Source organism: Dipodomys spectabilis, unplaced genomic scaffold, assembly GCF_019054845.1.
Source record: "Dipodomys spectabilis isolate Male_0828 unplaced genomic scaffold, ASM1905484v1 ptg000373l, whole genome shotgun sequence".
Lineage (NCBI taxonomy): Eukaryota > Metazoa > Chordata > Mammalia > Rodentia > Heteromyidae > Dipodomys > Dipodomys spectabilis.
The window spans coordinates 865,105-885,526 of NW_024871050.1; the positions used below are offsets into that span (position 1 = coordinate 865,105).

The 20,422-nt window shown below is 40.3% G+C and overlaps 1 protein-coding gene across 3 annotated transcripts in view; it reads left to right on the plus strand.

Annotated features, from left to right (window-relative positions):
- LOC122096444 (aldehyde oxidase 3-like) overlaps positions 1-20,422 on the plus strand; it is a 102,812-nt gene that overhangs the window by 45,677 nt on the left and 36,713 nt on the right. For 2 of the 3 annotated variants that reach the window (XR_006145301.1, XM_042666999.1), the window contains exons 22-30: positions 1,213-1,346; positions 3,552-3,639; positions 4,005-4,091; positions 6,061-6,252; positions 6,748-6,975; positions 12,852-12,947; positions 13,676-13,804; positions 15,963-16,037; positions 17,174-17,226. Coding sequence is in view for 2 of the 3 variants with exons in the window: in XM_042666999.1 (XP_042522933.1) it covers positions 1,213-1,346; positions 3,552-3,639; positions 4,005-4,091; positions 6,061-6,252; positions 6,748-6,975; positions 12,852-12,947; positions 13,676-13,804; positions 15,963-16,037; positions 17,174-17,226 (1,082 nt within the window). In the remaining variant the exon portion in view is untranslated. The remainder of the gene's footprint in view (positions 1-1,212; positions 1,347-3,551; positions 3,640-4,004; positions 4,092-6,060; positions 6,253-6,747; positions 6,976-12,851; positions 12,948-13,675; positions 13,805-15,962; positions 16,038-17,173; positions 17,227-20,422) is intronic. The other variant, XM_042667001.1, reaches the window with a different exon arrangement.

A 20,422-nucleotide genomic window follows, 5' to 3' on the forward strand; every position in this document is an offset into this window, starting at 1 on the left:
CTAGCAGAACAACAAAAAATATAAACATATATAAAAGGGATCCAAATATGGAAAAAGAAGTCAAATGATCCCAAGTTACAGAAGATATGATGCAAAATATCTAAAGAGATTTCACCCTGAAATGTCTAGAGCTGACAAACGCTTTTGACAAAGGAACAGGACATGAAATCAAGACACCAAACCCAGTAACTTCTGCATAACAGCAATGTGCAGATGGGGATGAAAATTAGAAGAGCAAGTCTGTTCACAATGGCCTCAAAAATTAAAATACCAAGAAATAACCCTAGCCACTGAGTTGGGTGCCCAGACATTTGGTACATAGATTTAAGAATTGTTGTGTCGGAAGTGGCGCTGTAGCTCAAGTGGTAGAGCGCTCGCCTTGAGCTGAAGAGCTGAGGGACAGCGCCCAGGCCCAGAGTTCAAGCCCCACGACTGACATAAAAAAAAAAAAAGAATTGTTGTGTCTTCTTGATTTATTAATATAAAATTACCTTCCTTGTCTACTCTGACTGTTTTTTATTTGAAGTCTACTTTGTGGGATATGAGGGTAGCAACTCCTGCCCAGAGGGGCAGGAAATCATTTCCTGACATCTAAATTAAATATGGATGTCTGAGTTAAATATAGATCCTCTGCTGAGCAGCAACATATACCGTGTAAAGAATGAGAGTTGCCTTTTTTTAAACTTTCTACCACTCTGCCTCACTTGTACCTGCTGCAGCCTAGGTTATTACCAACACACTCCCAGCCCAGTTCCTCCATTTCAGATCCTCCCTTGACTCACAGTAAGCCAAGATTTATCTTCATGTTCCATGGACTGCTAAATAACTGAAGATCTTTTCCATTATTTCTTTCTGGATGGCACATAGTTTTTTCTGTCCATTCTGCTAGTATTAATGCCGACATCTAAGAGTAGGGAATCTAGGGCAGCCCTTTGCAGGACTGTTGGAGTGGCTGAGGCAGAGAAGAATAAAGAGCTAAGTGTGGTCATTTTGGAATATCATCTATCATGAGTTTGTATTCAAAAGCAATATCAGTTTATTCCTTCAACTGAGCCATTAAAGGCATCTATAGCTTTTCAATAGATAAATATATTTTTATACAGGACAATAGGAATATGAGAGGGAATTGTTTTATCAGTGAATGAACCTCTTACTTATCATGTCTTTTCTGTGTAAACTTTTGGGGAACCTGGAACCAATCCCGGACTCAAGGACATGGTAGCTTGTACCTTGGGCATTCCAAAGAACAGGATCAACTGCCATGTGAAAAGGGTTGGTGGTGCCTTTGGAGGAAAAACAAGCAAGTCTGGACTTCTGGCAGCAGTGGCAGCTGTGGCAGCACACAAGTGAGTGGATCTGTGAGCCACAGTTACTTAGCAGTTCATTCCTCTTAAACCCAAGGCACTTCTAAAAGACACAAGAGGAGAAAGGCCAAGAGTCTGCTGAGTCAGGCCTAATTACCAAGGCCCCATGGGGAGGGCACAGAGTGGGGGATTTTTGCCTTTGTGATTTCCAGCTGAGTTGGCAGTGTGGGTCTCATCTAATGTACTTCCTGTATCTTTAGCTGAAAATCCTCCCTGTCTCTCACCAGTAAAGGAAGTAATAAATGAAACTGACAACGTGATTTATCAACTGTATTCATTAAGACATGAATGAAAGTCCATAGATATGGAGTCAGGCCAAAAGAAAAACCACACACACACATAAAAAGAAGAATAAGATTTTATTCACAGATGGCTTATTATTTCTGAAAGGAAGACACACCTGGTTGCACATTAAAATTTTAATATGTTTATAAGGACTCTCAAGAAACTGCTGACAGTTGTGTTTCCTGAAGAGCTGGCTGGGGACGGGAGCAGAAGAAATACTTTGCACTGAGCATCCTTTTGAAATCTGTGAATTGTGCATGCATTACCTATTCAAAAAATAAAATATTTATAGCCATTACTGAAGCACACAGCTAGTAAAGAATACTAATACAATACTGGATAGATCAGATCATAAATTCTTCTTTAAAGCAAACTAGACATCATATTTTCATATATCTAAGCATCTAGGAGAATACCCCAGGATTATGAACTGTTACACATGCACACACACACACACACACACACACACACACTCACATTTTAGAAACGCACATAATAACAAAGACACAAGACATATTATGAATTTTAGTAATCCCAACCATAGTTCATCTAGTGCTTATGATGAGAGTGTAATATATTAGATATCCTTCAGGGAAACACTGAAAAAAGGAAAAGTTGGGCCACTACACTGAGAGATGCTAGCAATCATGACCTAAGCATAGAAATCATGACCTAAATGGTGTTTTCTTCGGAGATTTTTGTTTTTCTCCTAGGTGTGAAAGTGAGATAACCGGAGGAGGTTCTGGAATTGCAGCAGCTTTTGTCATCTGAATATGATGAAATTCAAGCTCAGACAGGGGGATTCTTTTTGAAAGAAGAAAGCTAGATCTCAGAAATGTGATAGAAGAAATAAATAGGAGGATTTAACATGAATTGGTATTTGCATGACAAATGTAAGAAATGAAGACTTTAAACTTTCAGATTAAGAAATCATTGCTGCCCCTAATACAAATGAAGTAGCCATAAAAGATACTAATAAAAAGATACTAATAAAAGAAACCCAAACGTCAAACTTCAGAGGTTTTTTTAAATTCCAAAATTGTACTGAAGGGAAAATCCACTCAGATTTTCCCGTTGTGAATGGGGAAAACCACGCTTAAAAAGTAAACTCTTAGGGCTGGGAAGGTGGCTCAGTGGTAGAGAGCTTGCCTTGCATGCATGAGGCCCTGGGTTTGATTCCCCAGCACCACATAAGCAAAAAGAAAAAAGCCGGAAGTGGCACTGTGGCTCAAGTGGTAGAGCGCTAGCCTTGAGCTGAAGAGCTGAGGGACAGTGCCCAGGCCCAGAGTTCAGGCCCCACAACTGGACCCCCCCCCCAAAAAAGTAAACTCTTAGCACCAGAAGGCTCACACCTGTAATCCTCAGTATGCAGGAGCTCAGGAGGCTGATATCAGAGGATTATGGTTCACTTCCAGCTGGAGCAGGAAAGTCTGTGAAATGGTTATCTCCAATTGATGACCAAAGTGGAGCTATGACTCAAGTGTTAGAACACTAGCCTCAAGCTGAAAAAGGTCAGGTCAATAATAGCTCCCAGGGTCTGAGTTCAAGTCCAGGACCAGCAAAGATAAAAATAAAATATCAATTAATTAATTAAAAACAAAACTCTTAAAATAAGACTGTGAGTTAGCCTCATCCTCCTTCCCCCCACAAATACTCTACCATGACTACTAAGAACAATAGGAAAGGAATTTCTTAAATAGGTAGATTCTTGAACGGATAGCTTCCTGGCTGCCTCATTGGTTGTGAAAAATAAAGAAACCCACATCTTCCTTCTCTTTTCAGAGTACCTGTTCTCTGATTCTTTGTTGTCTGGTAGATGGGAGCCAATGGTTTCTAGAACATTCCATAACCCTGAATTCAAATCTCAAATCACTTAAAATTGTCATTTCAATTTCTCTCTAGAACCGGCTGCCCAGTTCGCTTTGTGCTGGAACGTGGGGATGACATGTTGATCACTGGTGGTCGCCACCCACTGCTGGGGAAATACAAGGTGAGTGGAGAGGAAAATCCAATATCTATGGAATCAAACACTGGCAGGTGCGGCCTAGTAACTTTTGTTTTACCAAGCTTCCCTGTGGCTAATATACATGAAGCTTTGAGAATCATAGGGTTAGGTGACAGCATTGTCCCCATTGTTACACAGGAGGATAGAAAGGCCTAGAAAGGTCGGTTGCAAAGGCAGCCCAGTGCAAATGGTAGAATTCCCAGGGTCAGCTTAGGAAGGCTCACTCTCCAGTCACACTTGCTGGTATTTGTGAGAACTATAATCCAGCACTGTGCCAATTCACTGCTCAGGATGCTTAGGAGGTGCCCTCCCACCTCACAGGTAGTATAAATGTTGTTCTCTGATCATAGATTGGCTTTATGAACAATGGGAAAATCAAGGCTGCCGACATTGAATATCACATTAACGGAGGCTGCACACCAGATGATTCTGAACTGGTATGTAACTTTCATAATACCTGGGATTCTGGTTTTGTTTTGATGAGTTGGATAAATTTTCATGTGAGCCCACACCTGTTTGGCACAGAATATAAACTGTAAGTAATTTTGATGACTCAAATGCTTCTGGATCTCCACCTCTGTCTGTCTGTGAGGGAGCTTTGGCCCCTGTGTAACTCTAAGACCTTCTGATAAGAAGACCACCCAATGCTCACTTCAGTGAATTCCATAGATTGCCCCTATCCCAAGAAAACTTCCATGGCACACAGTTAGGTTCTTCATTCCTCCTCCCTTCCTAACATCACCATTCCTCTGGGCAAGGCGGACGGGGTGTGTCAGGGAAGAACACACTTGGCTTCTGGAAGAAGGGCAGGGCATCGGGCCTGTCTCAGGCAAATCTCTTCTGGGAAATCTTTTGCCTAGCTTCTCAAATCCCTTTTTGATCAAGGGAGCTTTAAGTATATTGAGTCTGTCTTCATTGATGATGTTACTTTGTAAAAGTTGGCTAAAATTGATGTGTCTTAATTCTTCTTATGGAAATTTAAAAAGAAAGGGACAACCTTGCTTAGGTCCAGCTACCACTACAATGCCTCATGGTCCAAAAATCCCAGGACCATTTCACTCACAGTCTAATCCTTTAACAATAGACAAGAGCACATCCTCATCCTATTCGGTTTTTATTCCCCTATTCTCAATCAATGTTTCTATCTGTTCTAGAAGCTTCCAATCTTGTATCTTTTTTTTCCTGTCTGCTCAATGCCTTTGCTTCCTAATGAGCCCTCGGATAAAATTCATAGTCTCTTGAGAACATTTATGAAATTCCTATGCCTTGTAAAGCTACTTGTTTCTACTCTTAAAACAAACGGATTCTGGCTCAACATAAAATATTGTTATTGTGCCTTGGAAGAGGAGGTTCCCCGCAGACCAAGCAAACAGTTGTTGGCCTCACCTCCACAAAAACCTAGGAATGATGACCTATCTGGAAAGCTGTTCTTTCCTATCTATTGATAGAAAGATTCAGTAACTCAGGATGCCACCATCTACCACCATGCTGAAATATTGGTGTGCCCTTTCTTACCCAGGGTGGACTGGTTCAACTGTAGATTCCAAGATTAGCAGATGGTCAAATTCCTTACTTAAAATGTCATGGTTTTTGCACTTAACCTATTCATAGCTTCTCTATACTTTAAGTCATTTCTAGATTCTTTTTCAAACCTAAAGTAATGTAAATATTATGTAAATAGATGTAATACTATATTGTATAGGAAACGATGAGCAATTAATGAAAGAAATGTCTACATGTGTTAGCACAGATACAATTTTTTTTTTTTTACAGTTTTTGGTCTGAGGTTGGTTGAATCTTCAGATACAGAAATCTAGCATAATTTATCAGATCATTATCAGAAACCTTGGGCTTTACTGAGATTTCATGTTTTAAGTATTTAGGAAGGGAAATGGAAAAGATTTCAGGAAATATTAAAGAAGTTGAAGGCTTCAGACTAAAGAGAAAATGCAGTAGTGTCATTGTACGTACTACTCATGACATCTTAAGGGTATCAGAAAAAAAATTGTAAGCTAACATTAAGCAGTTTCCATTTCTACCATATGCAAAACATAAAGTACAGAAATGCTTTTGTTTTCCTTTTTGTATTGGAGATTGAGCCAAGGGTCTGACATATGCTAAGTGCACTGAACTATACCCCAGTCCTCAGAAATGTCTTTTATTTATGCATATAATTATGGATACATGTATGTTTAAGTAGAATGCATGTAATTTAAAGTTAAGTAAATGGTCACTCAAGTAGATAGCCAAGAAACTCTGAGATTCTTCACAATGATGAGGCGAAGAATTAAATTGAGAAGTAACATCCCTGTAGGGCTGACATTTCTCTCATCTGGATGAACAATTTGATCCATGTCTCCTTATTTCATTACGTGAATGTACTTGTTACCTTGGAACACTTTTCAGGTAATAGAATATGCCTTGCTCAAAATGGAAAATGCTTATAAGATCCCAAACCTGCGAGTGAGAGGCAGAGCTTGCAAGACCAATTTACCATCCAATACAGCCTTCCGAGGGTTTGGTTTTCCACAAGGAGCATTTGTAACAGAGACCTGGATGACAGCAGTAGCATCTAAATGCCACTTGCCACCAGAGACGGTAACATGAACTGATGATCAAAAACAGTCTTTAAATAGATAGGAGCACATTCATTGTCTCTTCTCTTCTTTTCTCTTCTTTCTCCTCTCTTCCCTTCTTTTTCTTTTCCTTCCTTTCCCTTTTCTTCCTTCCTTCCTTTGTTGTTCTGGAACTGAATTCTGGACCTTGGGCTCTCAGAGTACTTGCTCACAGCTGCTTCTCTACCACATGAGCCGCACCTCCAGTCTGGCATTTTTACTGGTTAATGGGAGATAGAGTGTCAAGGACTTTTCTCCCTGGGACTGGCTTCAGATGAAGATTCTCTGATCTCAGCCTTCTGAGTAGCTAGGATTTAGGTGTAAGCCACTGGCTCCTGGCTGACACTGTCTCTCTTTTAAAGTAGTTGTACAAGACGTTCTCAATTCCAAAAGTAATATTGTGCCTTAATTGCTTATTTTCACACTGACTCCGCTCCCTGCAGCTTCTGTTGTGAAGTTTTTGTTTTTAATCTACCAGGTTAGAGAGTTAAATATGTACAAAACAATTGATAAGACAATTCACAAGCAAGAATTTGATCCAAAGAATCTGATAAAATGTTGGCACAAATGTATGGAAAATTCTTCATACTCAAGCAGAAGGAAAGCTGTAGAGGAATTTAACCAACAGAGTTTTTGGAAGAAGAGAGGAATTTCCATTATCCCCATGAAATTCTCAGTTGGATTTCCAAAGACATTTTATTATCAGGTAACTTTTAGAAATGTTTCTAAGTCTGAAAAAATTCAAGAGCTTATAATGAAACCTCTTCTGGTACTAACCTTTAGAGAATGCCTTGGGAACTCTAGACATTGTGGTACTGATACTGGATGAAGTTTTTTTCCCTCAGCTTCTCAGTTTCTGTGCGAGATCACAGGTCTTTCAGATATACACATATGGAAATCATTGCAAGGGGTCTCATGAAAAGGAGAGTGTCATAAAGTAAAAGTTTTACTAAGAATTTATTTTAGTATAGCAGGATAAAGTAGGGAGAAATATCTCCTGTTTCCCATGAAGGAGATAGAAGTTAAAGACTCAAAACCGAGGTTTCTATCTGTATGATCTTGGCAGATACACAATTATGTTGCTTAACAACTCCTAATTCTTAGACAATCATTTCTGGCAAGGTCAGGGTGACGTTTGAGAAGCTCTTCATTTGGCTTAAACGCTGAAGGACAGTTTGAATAGCAGGTAGAGTTTCTGTAACAGATGTACATTTTCACATGTGCTGGTTTGCTGGAATGGCGTATTACATTCTCTTCATAGGACCGAGTAGCCTTGAACAAAAGTTCTGAGCATAGTAGGACAGAAAGCTCATTGTAAAATCATTGTCTGCAAGGCAAATACCACAGATCTAATTTATAGATCATTTGAAGATTTCTTTAAATCACAATCTCATTTAACATTTATTATGCTTTTATGTAACCCTTGAACATTAATCCTGGAAACAACTTCTTATCCTCAATGCCTACCCTTGATTCTTAATTCTTATGATGACACTATGCTGAAATTATTGATTTCTCCTTAGAGAGTCCTCGCAAGAGAGCCCCTTGTCATGGTCATTCATTTACTGCCCAGCCTAGCACAAGTCACAGAAATGTGCAAAGAAAGAAGGATGAATTGATGGATAGATGGGAGGATGGATGGATGAATAATAGATGGGTGAATGCACTGTTACATGATTAAGAAGTGGAAGAATTCCTGTGAATGTTGGGTCTTTCTTTGTAGCTTTCTTAAAATTGCTCTCCAAGTTCTAGGAAAAAACAGGGTCTATATGCTTTTCCAACACAAACAAAGGAATCACTGATCATTATATACAGAAACGTCAACAGGTCTGCCAATGGTTCCTTATTGGTGTCTGTCAATTTTCCAAATATTTAACCTGTGGACTATAGAAATAGCCAGAAGCTACTAAGTGTTTCAAAATCAGTGCCACCAAGTTTAGGCAAAGACAGGTCCCTTAAAAGTATTGTAACCAGTAGTTCTAGGCCAGAGACCCAATTCTGGGATTCCACAGGCCAGGCCTGGCCATAATACACCAAATAAAGAGATTAGTAGTAGTGAAGAGCAGAGAAGGACATTCCTTGTGTGGCCAGGCACCTTGCAGGAAGAGGCACAGTTTAGATAAGGTTGGGGTAAAGGGTGAGAGGAATATGTAATTCTTAAACAGTTCCAGCAAAAGTAGGGCTTGGCTAATCATTATCAAAGTGTTCCAGAAAATTTTTTGTTGCTTCTATCACCCAAAGGGAGCGATGCAGATAAGAAAGTCATTGTTGCTGGGGTGAAATTTCAACTGTTGTCACAAGATGTTATCAATTAGGCCTGTCCTTCCTGGATTCCATAGTGAATGTAAGAGAGAGACTCAGAGCAAAGAAGACAGCTGTAAAATAGATGCAGGAATAGCAAGCTTTTATCCTGCTTTTAGTTAGTTACCCCCTGGATATTTGCAGGCTCCGATGAGGGTCAGTACTTTTCTGGAAAAATAAAAAGGTCCTAAGTACTTGTTACTTAAAGTCCTAAGTACCTGTTAGTGGGATTTTAATAAATACCATTTTACAAGAATTGAGTTTTGTAGGATTACATTTGAAGTAAAACAGGTGCAAATATGTATATATTGCTACACTGACTCTTCCTGGGCTCCTTGTCTAGAAGCCAAGACTACGATGAGGTCCTCCTATTGCTTGTAGCAACCTCTTCCCTTGAGCTCTGGGAAAGAGTGCATTAAGCGGCCAGCCAGGGAGGCCATGCGTCACCTTCAGCAATTTTATTGCTCTATTTGCACTTTGCCAACAGGTGATTTGGAAACATTTCTTTGTAAATAAATTTTTTCAGGTGATTGATGACACCAAAAAGTTGCTATTAGAAAGCTCAGAGAAAATCACCTTTTTAAAATTCAAATGTATATTAAGTTTGATATACGTATATATCCTATCTATATAGTAAATACACATATATGTGTATACACAATGTCCAATTGCTTAGCTCTGATATGTCCTGTCTCCCAGAACATTCCTAACAACCTCTCTCCTGACCCTCATCTCCAACTTCTAGCAACCTGTCCACAATTTTACTTCTCTGTTCTTTCTAACAGTTAAGCTGAGGTCATAAATGTTAACAGCCGGGTAAAGAGTATTTTAATGAGGGATTTCTAGAGGTGATGCCTAAATCTCTATGTTACCTAGTTCGGGAAACTGTGACGCTACAGACAACCCCGTGAGATAAGGAGACTCCAAGCATCATTTATTCCTAACCACACAGATGGTTGTTTATACACCTCCTTTCAGAGAATATTGCTACAAAATATTTATACAGGTAGATATTGTTTTCTCAGTGAAAATAACGTTATTGTACCAAGGGCTGGTGGAGCAAACTTATACTAATTAATCAGGAGGCTGAGATCCAGAAAATCACAGTTGAAAGACAGCCTGGGCAGAAAAGTCTTGCGAACTCCATCTCTGAGGCCACCAGCTATAAGCCAGACTGGGATGCAAGGGGTAGGGGTGTACAACACGTAGCTCAAGTGGTAGAGTACCCTCCAAGCACCATAATTATGCATGAAGCTCTGAGTTTAAACCCAGTAGAAGCAATGAAAGAAAAGGAAGAAAGGAAGGAAGGAAGGAAGGAAGGAAGGAAGGAAGGAAGGAAGGAAGGAAGGAAGGAAGGAAGGAAGGAAGGAAGGAAGGAAGGGAGGGAGGGAGGGAAATAGGCCTTGCTTTGTGATTATCTCTAGTATATGCTTATTATCATACTTATTACTGTCATAAAATTGTCCACACTGCCAAAATTCTACAAATTCAAACAATACTCATAAAAAGCCCAATGTCATTCTTCTCAGAGATGAGAAATCAATCCCAAAATGCATATGGAAGCACAAAAGGCCCCAAATAGCCAAAGCAATTCTGTGCAAAAAAAAAAGCAAAGAATCACAATTACAGTTTTCAAACTATACTACAGATACATAGTAATAAAAGTAGCTTGTTACCAACAAAAAAAAGCAGCCCTGAAGACCAATGGAACAGAACCGAAAACCAAGAAATTAACCCACATACCCACAGCCATCTGATTTTTTTTTTTTACTATGTAGCTAAAAATAAATGTTGAGGAAAAAAAGATAGCCTCTTCAACAAATGTTGCTGGGAAAACTATATTATATGCAGAAGAATGAAACTGGATCCCTGTCTCTCATCTTGTACTAATATCGATTCAAAGTGAATCAAAGACCTCATGTAAGATTTTAAACCCTAAAACTACTATAGGAAAGATTAAACACTGGAATTATTGGCATAGGAAAGAAACTTCCTGAACAGAAATCCAAAGGCACAGCAAATAAGAGAGAGAATTGATAAATAGAATTGTATCAAGCTAAAAAGCTTCTGCATAGCAAAAGATGTAATCATAAAACAAAAAAGAGGTTGGGAAGGTGGCTCCATGGTTGACTTGCTTGCCTTGTATGCATGAGGCCCTGGGTTCCATTCCTCAGCACAACATAAGCAGAAAAGGCCAGAAGAGGTACTGTGGCTGAAGTGGTAGAGCACTGGCCTTTAGCTGAAGAGCTGAGGGACAGCTCCCAGGCCCAGAGTTCAGGCTCCGAGATAGAAAATAAAAAGCAAAAACAAAGACAAAACAATTAACAAAGTAGCTTTCAGAATGGGCAAGAGCTTTGCCAGCTATACATTTAGCAAGGGCCAAACAACCAGAATATACAACAAACTCAAAACCCTAAGTCTTAAAAATTCTATGACCCAGCTAATATATGGGCAAAGAAGCCAAATAGACACTTTTCAGAAGAAGAAGTACAAAAGGCCAATAAATACATAAAGAAATGTTCAACATACCTAGCCATACAGGAAGAACAGTCACTCCTTAAGTTGTACTTTTCTGAGTGTTTCAGTTCTTAACTAGACACATGCACATGTTTATTATCCCTCCTATGAAACCTCTGAGACCAAATGTAAAAGACCATGCACTGTAGACTATTTATTATAATCGTAGGCAGTGTCCAGCGATATACCAACAGAGCAGTCATATATACATGATTGCTCAAACTAAGTAAAATTTTGTATGGTTTTCTTTCTGTATTTTTGAGGCAAAAGTCTTGCTGTGTGTCACAAGCTAGTCTCAACTCTAGATCCTCCTACCTCAACCTCCTGAACACTAGGATTGTAGATAACCATTACTATACCTAAATCACTGCATCAGTAGTGATTGTGTGTGTGTGTGTGTGTGAGAGAGAGAGAGAGAGAGAGAGAGAGTGAGAGAGAGAGAGAGAGAGAGAAAGAGAGAGAGAGAGAGAGAGAGAGAGAGAGAGAGAGAAAGCATATACATTCCTGTCCTAGAGCTTGAATTCAGGGTCTGGGCACTGTTCTTGAACATTTTTGCCCAAGCTTGTGCTCCACAACATGAATCACAGCTCTGCTTCCAGCTTTTTGGTAGTTAAGTGGAGATAAGAATTTCATAGACTTGGGGCTGGGAAGTTGGCTCAGTGGTAGAGTGCTTGCCTCGCATGCATGAGGTCCTGGGTTCAATTCCTCAGTACCACATAAGCAGAAAAAAGCCAGAAGTGGCGCTGTGGCTCAAGTGGTAGGGCACTAGCCTTGAGCTGAAGAGCTGAGGGACAGCGCCCAGGCCCAGAGTTCAGCCCATGACCACCACCACCACCAACAACAACAAAGAATTTCATAGACTTTCCTACCTGGGCTGGCTTCTAACACAATCCTCAGATCTCAGCCTCCTAAGTAGCTAGGATTAGAGGTGTGAGCCACTGGTGCCTACCTGTCAGATTTCTAAAAATTATGTACCTCACCTCATTGAGTGAAATAAGATTAAGTTTCCCTACCAGACATACTTTTTAATAATTTTTGAGTTAAGAACTGTAGGTAAAAGACTGTGGACTTACATTTATCAGTTTTTCTTATAGCAACATAGTATGTCCACAATAGGGCTGTGGATAGGTGAGATTTTGTTTTCTATTCTTTGTATTATTCTTGTATTTTATCCTATAGTTCTCTGCATGTCATTTTACTCCCCAGATGTAAAAAAATGAAGCAAAGAAAAATTATTCAATGAGATAGGATGTCCATCTCCAAGTGACCAGTGATGGCCAAGAAAGGCCATAACCCAACAAAACATGGAGCACTCTAGGTTGTCCTGGATCTTTGTATTATGGGTCCGTTTGTTAATGCCTCACAGAGTAGTCAGCTCTGCTTGTCGAACTGAACTTTACACTTTGAATAGACTCACAGATGGGGTGGAAGCCCAGCAGGCATGCAAAGTGTAACTAGTTAAGGCTGCTGAAGATGGCAGAAGGCCATGTGACAGGGCAGGTCACATTTCTTCACAGTTCTCATAGAACAGTGTCTTCACTCTATATAGGCAGCACACACATTTTGATGAAACCATTGATCCTACAAGAGTGAAATTGTGGCTTTCAGGAGCTTCAGCGACTTCATTTGTGACTGCTTAACTATTAAACGTTCAAATACAAGGCTGAAGATGTGTAAAGTCATTGGTTCTACCTCCAACATCACAAAAAAAAAAAAAATCAAGTCCAGATGGCAGGGTTAAGTGATTTCTGGTTTTATTTTCAGGCTGCTGCTCTGGTTCACATCTACACAGATGGGTCTGTATTAGTTGCTCATGGTGGAGTCGAACTGGGACAAGGTATTAACACCAAAATGATACAGGTGAGAGAGATTGTTTCCATTTTACAGTCAGCCAAAATTAGGCTGTAGAAAATATTCACCAGATTCTAGGCTTTGTGAGGCAATGATCAGATACCCACACTGTTGCCTATTTGGGATTATGTGGAAATGAGCCGGCTGGGACTCAGGAAGAAGGCTTTTCCTCCCTTCTTTAGTGAGAGAGGTTTCACCAAAACTTAGCTTCCCAGGAGATCAGTGAGCAGCTCCTTTCTTTTGAATGAAACAGCTAGAATTTCTCCTGGGCTCTGAAGCTCAGTTGCTGGCAGCCAGTGTTCTCGGATAATTCCTGTACCTAATCAACACAGTGAATTCACACTTCCTGGTGCCGTTTCCTTCTCCAACACTGCACCTGTAATAAATCTGGGTCCTTCCTCCAGGCCATGGACCCAAGCCGTCCATCCAGCAGGCCTCTCTGTGGGTGATTAAAAGATGGCAGATCTATGCTTTGTTTTTGATGGCTCTCCTCTCTCAGGAAAAACCTCCTTCAACCCTGCCATGTGACATCAAAGAATATTTTCCTAACCCCTAATACTTGAGAGGCCTTAGAGTTGAGAGAAAGATTTTTAAATTCTTTACAAATTTGACTTGACTATGTCTATCCAAACTATAGATGGTGAAATCTCCTTATCACTTTATAAAACAGAACAAACTTAGCAGGCTTAAATTATTACTCTGAACCAGTACATCCATGTGTCTACTTTCCTGGGCAGGTGGCCAGCCGTGAGTTACAGCTCCCAATGTCTTACATACACCTTGGCGAGATGAACACCATGACTGTGCCCAACACAATTGCCACGGCAGCATCCTCTGGGGCAGATGTCAATGGAAAGGCTGTGCAGGTATTGATTCACAGCTCCTAGCCTTCTGTGTGTCCCCAGACCTTTTTCCCACGGAGCCCTGGAGAAAGACTCCTGCTGCTTTTTCATGGGTTTTGGAAAGAACGTGGTAAAACACCATCTCTTAGTATTTTTCTGTGGCACCCAACAGAGTGGGCACCGGAGTGTTATTTTAACAGCATAAATTCTATTTTTCCTTAATTTACTTTAAGAACTCCTAAGACTAATTTCACAAAGGTAGGCAACGTTACCTATTTTCTCGAAGCCTTATCTGAAGTGTGGAGTGTATGAGCCAGTCTTTCTTCCTTCCCTGGCTGATAGGAGCCCTCATAGAAGGCAGGGCTTAGGGAGAATCCTCAGATGAGATTGCTGTATCTTGAGCTCTGTGTGAGACCAATGAGGCATCTCTTTGCAGTCTTTGAATGTAATTGGTTCCACTTCTGCAAACTTGCCATTTTACTATCCATGAGTAAGACAATGTGATAAGTCTCTATAGAAAAGACCTCCTGACATGACAGCAAAGACCATCACAGATGCCTTCTTAGCAAGACAGACAACAGAAGTCGCGCGCGTGTGTGTGTGTGTGTGTGTGTGTGTGTGTGTGTGTGTGTGTGTGTGTGTGTGTGTCCTACTACTGAGGCTTTAACTCATGGCTTGAGTGCTGTTCCTTAGTTTTATCACTCAAGGCTGGACCTCTACCACATGAGCCACAGCTCCACTTCTGGCTTTTTGTTGGCTAATTGGAGATAAGAGTTACATTGACTTTTTTTTAATTGTAAAAATGTTGTACAGAGGGGTTACAGTTATATGAGTAGGGTAATGAGTACATTTCATAGCGAGCATTGTTACCTCCTCCTTTATTTTCCCCCTACCATCACTTCCCTCCCTACCTCCCCACAAACACATTGTAACTGCCCAGGCTGACTTCAAACTGTGATCCTCAGATCTTAGCCTCCAGAGTAGCTACCATTACAGGCATGAGCCACTGGCACCTGGTGAGGGTAGAAGTTTTCATGAGCCAAAGGACTACTATCTGGAAGAGGGCAAGTTCAGTGCCCACTTTGAAAGCCAACAGATTTCCTTGGTTTGATCAGCTGAGCTTGATACTAATGGCAAGAGTAACTTAAAGGCTCTGTAGCCATTTGGGCTCCAGACTCTTCTTCCACACAACTTTAATGAGTACTTCCAGAATGAAGTAATAGAGAAAAGCGAGAGCTGTGGCTACTCATTTGATACGTAAAACAACCTTTCCAGGCAGGTTTTATTTCTAGTGACAATGTCAAACCAAGACACTTTGGAAAGCAATAATAATAATAATAAAAGAGTCATTGCTGTTAACACAAAGATAGCAAATTTTCATGGGATTGGCCTGAGAAAATTAAAGGATGTGCTCACCTAGTGCTAGTATCTTCAAGTAACAAATGAAATTTCCAAGGTGTGAGGAGTAAAAGTCACAAGTTGATCCACTGTAACAATGAGATGTACAAGACACTATGTTGAAAACGAACTTCACTTCGCCGGTGGGGGTGGGGAGGGATGTAGCTGTGGAGGTGTGGAGGGAAGGGACCGCAGGGGGAAAACAGAGGAGGCAACAATGCTCCATAGGAAATATACTAATGACATTGCTCATGTAACTGTAACCCCTCTATGCAGCATTTTTACAATAAAAAATGTACAAAAAGAAAAAAAATGTGAGAAGAAGCAGAGTTATTTGATCCCAGGGATCTCCAATTCAAAACTCCACACTTCTCTACACCAGGCTGCCTTTTTCTGTGCCTGAGCTTGGAACATCTCTTACATTCTCTGCCATGGGCAGTGGTGGTTGTAGTTTTGTTTAATCTTTGGCAAAAACACTTTACATGAAACTCTGACATAAAAAAAACAAATAAAAATGGAGTTGTTTTGCCTAATTGGCAAGTAGAGTTTGCACTCTTTGTGGGTTCCCTTGGTTTCTTTTCTCAGGGGCTCCCAACACTCTACCCTTAGTACCACTCCTACAGAGGGCACCAGGGCCTGACCCCTGTCCAGATGTGGAGACAAACCAAATGGGAGCTATCTGAGGGGCAAGGGGAACATGATGATTGATATAGAGTGAGAAAGTGATATTTGTTAGTCCTCACCTTCTAACTCTCTCTTGCTCTATGTCCTGCCCGATTTGCAGAATGCCTGTCAGACCCTCATGAAACGCCTGGAACCCATTGTCAGCCAGAACCCTAATGGCACCTGGGAAGAGTGGGTGAGTGGATGTGGCTGAAGCCTACAGAGTTCCGTAGAATCACTTGGTAGAAGCAATGCTTGGTGTGGTGCATCCTTCCTGACTACTTCCTCCTTGTCCAGCACAAGGCAGTGAGTGCCTCTCTATCCTCAAGGGACAGACAGAGCACCTGTGCATCTTATTAAACCTCAGATTCTGATTTGGTAGGGTTGGGGTAAGCCTCAGATGCTGAATTTCCATAAAGTTCCCAAGTAGCACTTATACTGCTACTTATACCAGCAAGACAATAAAAAGCAGATGTAGACCCACAATGCACCTTGCAACCCACTCTTATTGGACAGAAAACTGGTTTACCTGAGAATGCTGTTCTTAGGTAAATGCTGCTCTTAGGTAAATGCACCAATAGCTGATTTATTACTAACGAAGGTAAACCCTGTGCCATCTAGTTCACTTCTAGCAATATGAACAGAAGAAAAGCAATACATTTAAGAGGAGTTCTTGCTTCAGTGTTAGAAAGTTTTGAAAAAAGCATCTTCAGTAAAGGCTCCAAATACTAATTTGATATATGTATTTCAAGCTTACATGGGGAAAAAAATCGGATAAGAATTCTTCAGGGTTAGTTGTTGCTTTTCTTTCAGAGAAAAGGTTTCATATCTGAACATGACTCAGGTAAGAAATTATGGGGCCAGGGTTTCTACAAAGCTCTGTGAGTGCTTAATTGGTGCTATGGGAAAGTGATTTTGAAGTTTCATGGGAAACCTATAGGGAGCAGTGATAGATGGAGCAAAAGGAAAGTGCTTCTTCATTGATCCAACCAAGTTACCTCTTCTCATGGTTCTGACCATAGCTGTAGCTCTAGCACCAGCCCACTTCTCTGGGGATGGGGAAAGGAAGATGGAGATCCTTTGTCAGACTTTGCCTGGGGAGCTGAATTTAGACTTCTGCCACAGACATTTATTTTCTTTGCCTCTCCATTTGTTCTGTAAATTGATCCATCTACACAGTGACTTCATCTCCTCAGGGAAGCCAGACAAGCCAATCAGACTTCACAGAGGATGTATCAGAACCCCCTGGGGACAATCCACTCATCACCCCTGTGTTTTTCTTCTTTTTGTCCAGTTGTATATTTCTCCTTGAATATTATTCTTCTTTTACAGGTCAATGAAGCTTTTACTCAAAGTATTAGTCTCTCTGCCACTGGATATTTCAGGTAAGGAGTATCTGGTGTTGTCCTAAAGTTATTTGCTCTAAGAACAGACAAGGATCTTTGGAAAGGTGTGCTTGGTTGTTTACATTTTCAATATTAAGCCTATTATTGCTTATTTTATTTTTATTGAAAGAGAGGGAGGTATTATGTCATGGCAGGAAGGTAGATCAATAACTTCCTATATGACTTATTACTCATAAAACAGCTACCAGGTTACAAATTTCATATTAGTGGTCCTTTACAAAATGTGGACAGCTCAAAGTGACGGGATTTTTTGTAAAGCTTTTAGTGCTGCCTGGTATGATTCAGCACTGTTTTTTTAAATTATTGTTAAGTAGTTGTATAAAGAGGTTACAATTTCATAAACCAGGTTATGGGTACAATACATCTTGATCAATGTCACCCCTTCTCCCAAATTAGTCCTCCTCTCATCCCTACTCTCAAGTTATGCAGTTCAATGTTTATATACTGTGCATTGAATAAAATGACAACTCTCTACTCTTGACAAATGGATGTTTAGTTATTAGAGCTATTAGTTAAGCCAGAGATGAAGTCCAAACAAATAGTGTGAGGAATGAAGCAAAGTTCATCAGAAGAAGGGAATTTGCAACAGAGAGGTTTTACAAACAAACAAAAAGCAAACTCCCTTCTTAGCACATAAGAATACATAGGCCTGGCCCATCTCTCAGGGAGGGCCATATTACATCCTGATGCCTATAAAGACACAGTTCCCATCAGTGGTAGGGCGGGTAGATAAGGTGGGTCTGGAGGTCATCTGTAATGTCAGTAGTTCAGAGAAAGAATGTGAATTTAGATAACTACAACTAAAAGGGCCCAACATCCACTGATGACATGTCAAGACCAAGGAAGGCAAAGATACTACTGTGTGGGAGGATATAAAGGATGGAAATCATTACAAAGAGGGAGACCAGGAAGTAGAGAGAAACGCATCCATGTACTGGCCCAACAGCTGAAGATCTAAACAAGGACTGTGAAATAATCTCCTTTTGTTGACCTTTGGCTTTCTTCTACCATCTATCCGAGTCTTATATGGACAGTATAGCTTTCTTTATCCTATTGAAGAAAAGGCCAAAATCAATGGAACCAAGCAATTATAGGAAGTCTCGAAGTAAATTTAGGAGAAAGCAATTACTTGAAATCTTGAAGTAAACTTAAGAGAAATCATCAAAACCCAGATCTTGATTTCTTTCACTAATACAAATACCTGTTTCCATGCTCTACCCACTTCACTGATATTTAATGAATGTTCATGACGTCTCATTACCCTGGAGGCTGAAGCAACAGCAATGAACCAACAGGCAAAAAGAAAAGCCTCGCCCACCTTTTTGCTCCCCTCATGCTCTGTCGTCTGCGTTGCCACTTTGTTTTCCTTCCCACCTCTGCCTCACTACAGAACCCCTATTTCCTTTCACGTGGACCTTTTCATTGCCTGATAGTCTTCTTTCTTCCAGGCTCTCTTGAGAGCACCTCAGCTCCTTCAGCTATTCTCTCTCTCTACATATTTCCTCTAGTTTATTAACTTCCCCTTATAAATATGCTCCACTTGCTCAAAGAACAGCAGCAAACAGAGGCCCTCTCTTCCCTCTTACATTGAGCTATGGTTTCATCATTCTGCTTCCTTTGCCCACCATATTTTAGTACCCAAAGTCTCAATTGCCTTTTTACTATGCACTCAGCCTCCTCACTTCCGAATTCCCTCCCTCAATGGCTATCTTTGGATAGACCTCTATTGCAATGCCCTTGTTCAAGTAACAAAGTATTTTTCATTAACCTGTTTCTGACATATGCAATTAAAACTACCTTAAAACTTACTGTCTTATTGGTATTGCTAAACAATTTACCTTCTAGGATCATAAATGGTTTTATTTCTGATTGGTTTTGGTAGAAACTGCCAGAATCCTCTCTTAAGAATTACTCTGGGGGGACTGGGAAGGTAGCTCAGTGGTAGAGTGCTTGCCTTGCATGCATGAGGCTCTGGGCTCAATTCTTCAGCACCATATAAGCAGACAAAGCCAGAAGTGGTGATGTGGCTCAAGTGGTAGGGCTCTAGCCTTGAGCTGAAAAGCTATGGGACAGCACCTAGGCCCAGAGTTCAGGCCCACAACCGACCAAAAAAAAAAAATTACTGTGGTCTTGGAACCATTAGTTCATGTCTGCAATCCTGGCTACCTGGAGGTTGGGAACAAGAAAAGTGTCATTCAAGGCCAGACTAGGCAGGAAAGTTTGCAAGACTCCTTCTTAGTCCTTAGCCAGGCACAGTGGCTCATGCCTATCATTCCAGCAGGAGAGGCTGAGATTGGGAAGACTGTAGTTCTAGGCCACTGCTAACAGAAAAATCAATGAGACTGTGTCTCAAAAGAAGTAGTAGTATGTAGCCTGCCACACCAGCTATGACAAGAAGCTAGATCATGTCCAGGTGTATTCTTGGGCAAGAAGCTAGAACTTAGCTAAAATATAATCAGCATTCATATTGTGACTGTGTATTTTGGAACAACAGATCACAAGAATGATAAACATGACTGTCCCATGAGTTACATTTTTAGCAAAGTTAAAAAAATCTGTATTATTCATATCTATAACATAATAGAATACGTACATATATTTGCATACATATATACACAAATATTTGTATATACATATAAATGCATATATAAATACATAACATATGTATGTATGTGATCTGTGTTCCATCAAGACTTTAGTTTTAGCATCTTGTTTATAATAAGTTGTGGATTTAATTATGCCTCTTTAAAATTCATGGTTTGAAGGCATAGCCCTAAATAGAACTGTATTTAGAGAGATTTTAAGAAGATAACTAAGGTTAACTGAGATCATATAGGTGATCCCTAATTCAAAAGGACTAGTGTCCCTATAAGAAGAGAAAGAAACAACAGGGGTGAATAAACACAAAGAAAAGACTATGAAAGGACATAGCAATAGACTATGTGTGAGAAGACAGAGACCCAACTCAGAACAACCTGCTGGCACCTTGATCTTTGTTTTTGTTACTCAGAGTTGTGAGAAAATAAATTTCTGTTGTTTAAGCCACAAAAGAGAGAATGGAAGGAAGGAAGGAAGGAAGGAAACAGATTATTTTGTATTTTTTCCATTATTCAATTGCAATCATCAACATTATATTGGTTATTTTAAAAATGCAGACATAGAGGCTGGGAAGGTG